The sequence below is a fragment of the Asparagus officinalis genome, chromosome 1 (genome assembly GCF_001876935.1).
Source record: "Asparagus officinalis chromosome 1, Aspof.V1, whole genome shotgun sequence".
NCBI classification, from domain to species: Eukaryota; Viridiplantae; Streptophyta; class Magnoliopsida; order Asparagales; family Asparagaceae; genus Asparagus; species Asparagus officinalis.
The window spans coordinates 63,974,367-63,975,793 of record NC_033794.1 but is presented as its reverse complement, the minus strand read 5'-3'; the positions used below and the strand labels follow the sequence as shown (position 1 = coordinate 63,975,793).

The following is a 1,427-nucleotide window of genomic DNA, read 5'->3' as shown; positions in this document are numbered from 1 at the left end:
GAAGGAGTGAAAGTACGAGGTATTTAAATGCTATTTAGCCTATAAGAAGAGGCATTTTTGTTCCTTTTCATGCTTTTCCACCACAAGTCCCATAATTTAAAATCCGTCCCAGTTCGTTGGACCTCGAATCCTAGCTCATGTCCTTACCAGCATTAAAGCCTATTCGACGGCCCAAACACGGCCCACACGAAGTATTTCTTGCTTCCCAAGACCTCCTAAAAGGCCAGCAACTCTTTTATTCCTCAGGGAATCCAGCTTTCTTTTCTTCCTCTCCCTCTCTCTCTCTCAACCCCAAACCCTAGCAAAACTTAGGGTTTTCCTCTCCCCTCCACCGCCATGGGAACACCCGAGACTTCACGCGAGCCCTGCCCCGACCGAATCCTCGACGACGTCGGCGGCGCTTTCGGCATGGGCGCCGTCGGCGGCTTCGCGTCTGGCGGTGGACTTTTCTCTGGTTTCGATGTTGCTCGATGGTTTATTTGAGGCAGAAGGAGATCCTGTGGAACTTCCATCGTTGCCGGAGCGCGACCGGGCGGACCGGCGGGTTCTTGCAGATGCGTCAGGGCGCTAGGTCTGCTGCTAGGTGAGAAAGTTTGATCTTTGTGTAATATTTTGAGATAAGTCCCCTGAATCGGTAATATTTTGACATCAACCCTTGAATCATGGAAATTGCTATTTGGGACCCTTCAATTTCTTGAAAAGTTAGATCTATTGTTATCATTATTATTATTATTTGTCAGGATCAGGTTAGGACTAGGGAACGCCTTCGGATATTGAGTATATCGATGGTTTGATGTAAGTTTATGGAGATCCTCTCTTTTAGGACTACGCTCTCTTAGGTCAGGATTCGGGATAAAATCATTGATATTTAGGACACCTTACTTGCTCTGTGTTGAGGTTTGAGGGGTTGAAAGCTTTCAGGAGGTGTGAATATTTGTTTTGAAGTGATAGATCATGGAACTTGGAAGGGTTTACTTAAGGGAAAATTACACATAATCTCCTTGAGGCCTGCAAAAGTGACAATACATCTCCTTAAGATTTTAAAAGTAGCACTTTCACCCCCTATCATTGTTTTCTCTACCAAAACCAAGTAACATTAGTAACATCTGACCCTTTAATAGGCAAAAGTACTCTTTTCAATGCTTAAACCAAGGGGATGTGATGAACAGGGAATGAAGAATCCTTGAATGCAAGGACTTTCTCAATTTATAGAAGACTTGTAAACAAATAATTCTTCTTCTTTTGTAAAATCGCTGCTAAATAAATTAAAAAAATATTGCAAAACCTTAACCAATATATAGGTAAAATCGCAAAAAAAAAACTTTTTGAAAAAAATAGTAGGCGAGCAGATCACAGGCGAAGGGATCATCATCTTCGGTGAAGGAATCGTAAGCAACTGAGATTTGATGGATACCAGTGAGGAGTTG

General features: G+C 42.7%; 1 protein-coding gene across 1 annotated transcript in view; it reads left to right on the top strand.

The window, feature by feature from the left end:
• LOC109825157 (mitochondrial import inner membrane translocase subunit TIM17-2-like) overlaps positions 233-1,427 on the top strand; it is a 4,694-nt gene continuing 3,499 nt past the window's right edge. The window contains 2 exon segments of the mRNA XM_020391905.1: positions 233-462; positions 465-583. Coding sequence (XP_020247494.1) covers positions 337-462; positions 465-583 — 245 coding nt within the window. The 5' untranslated portion in view covers positions 233-336.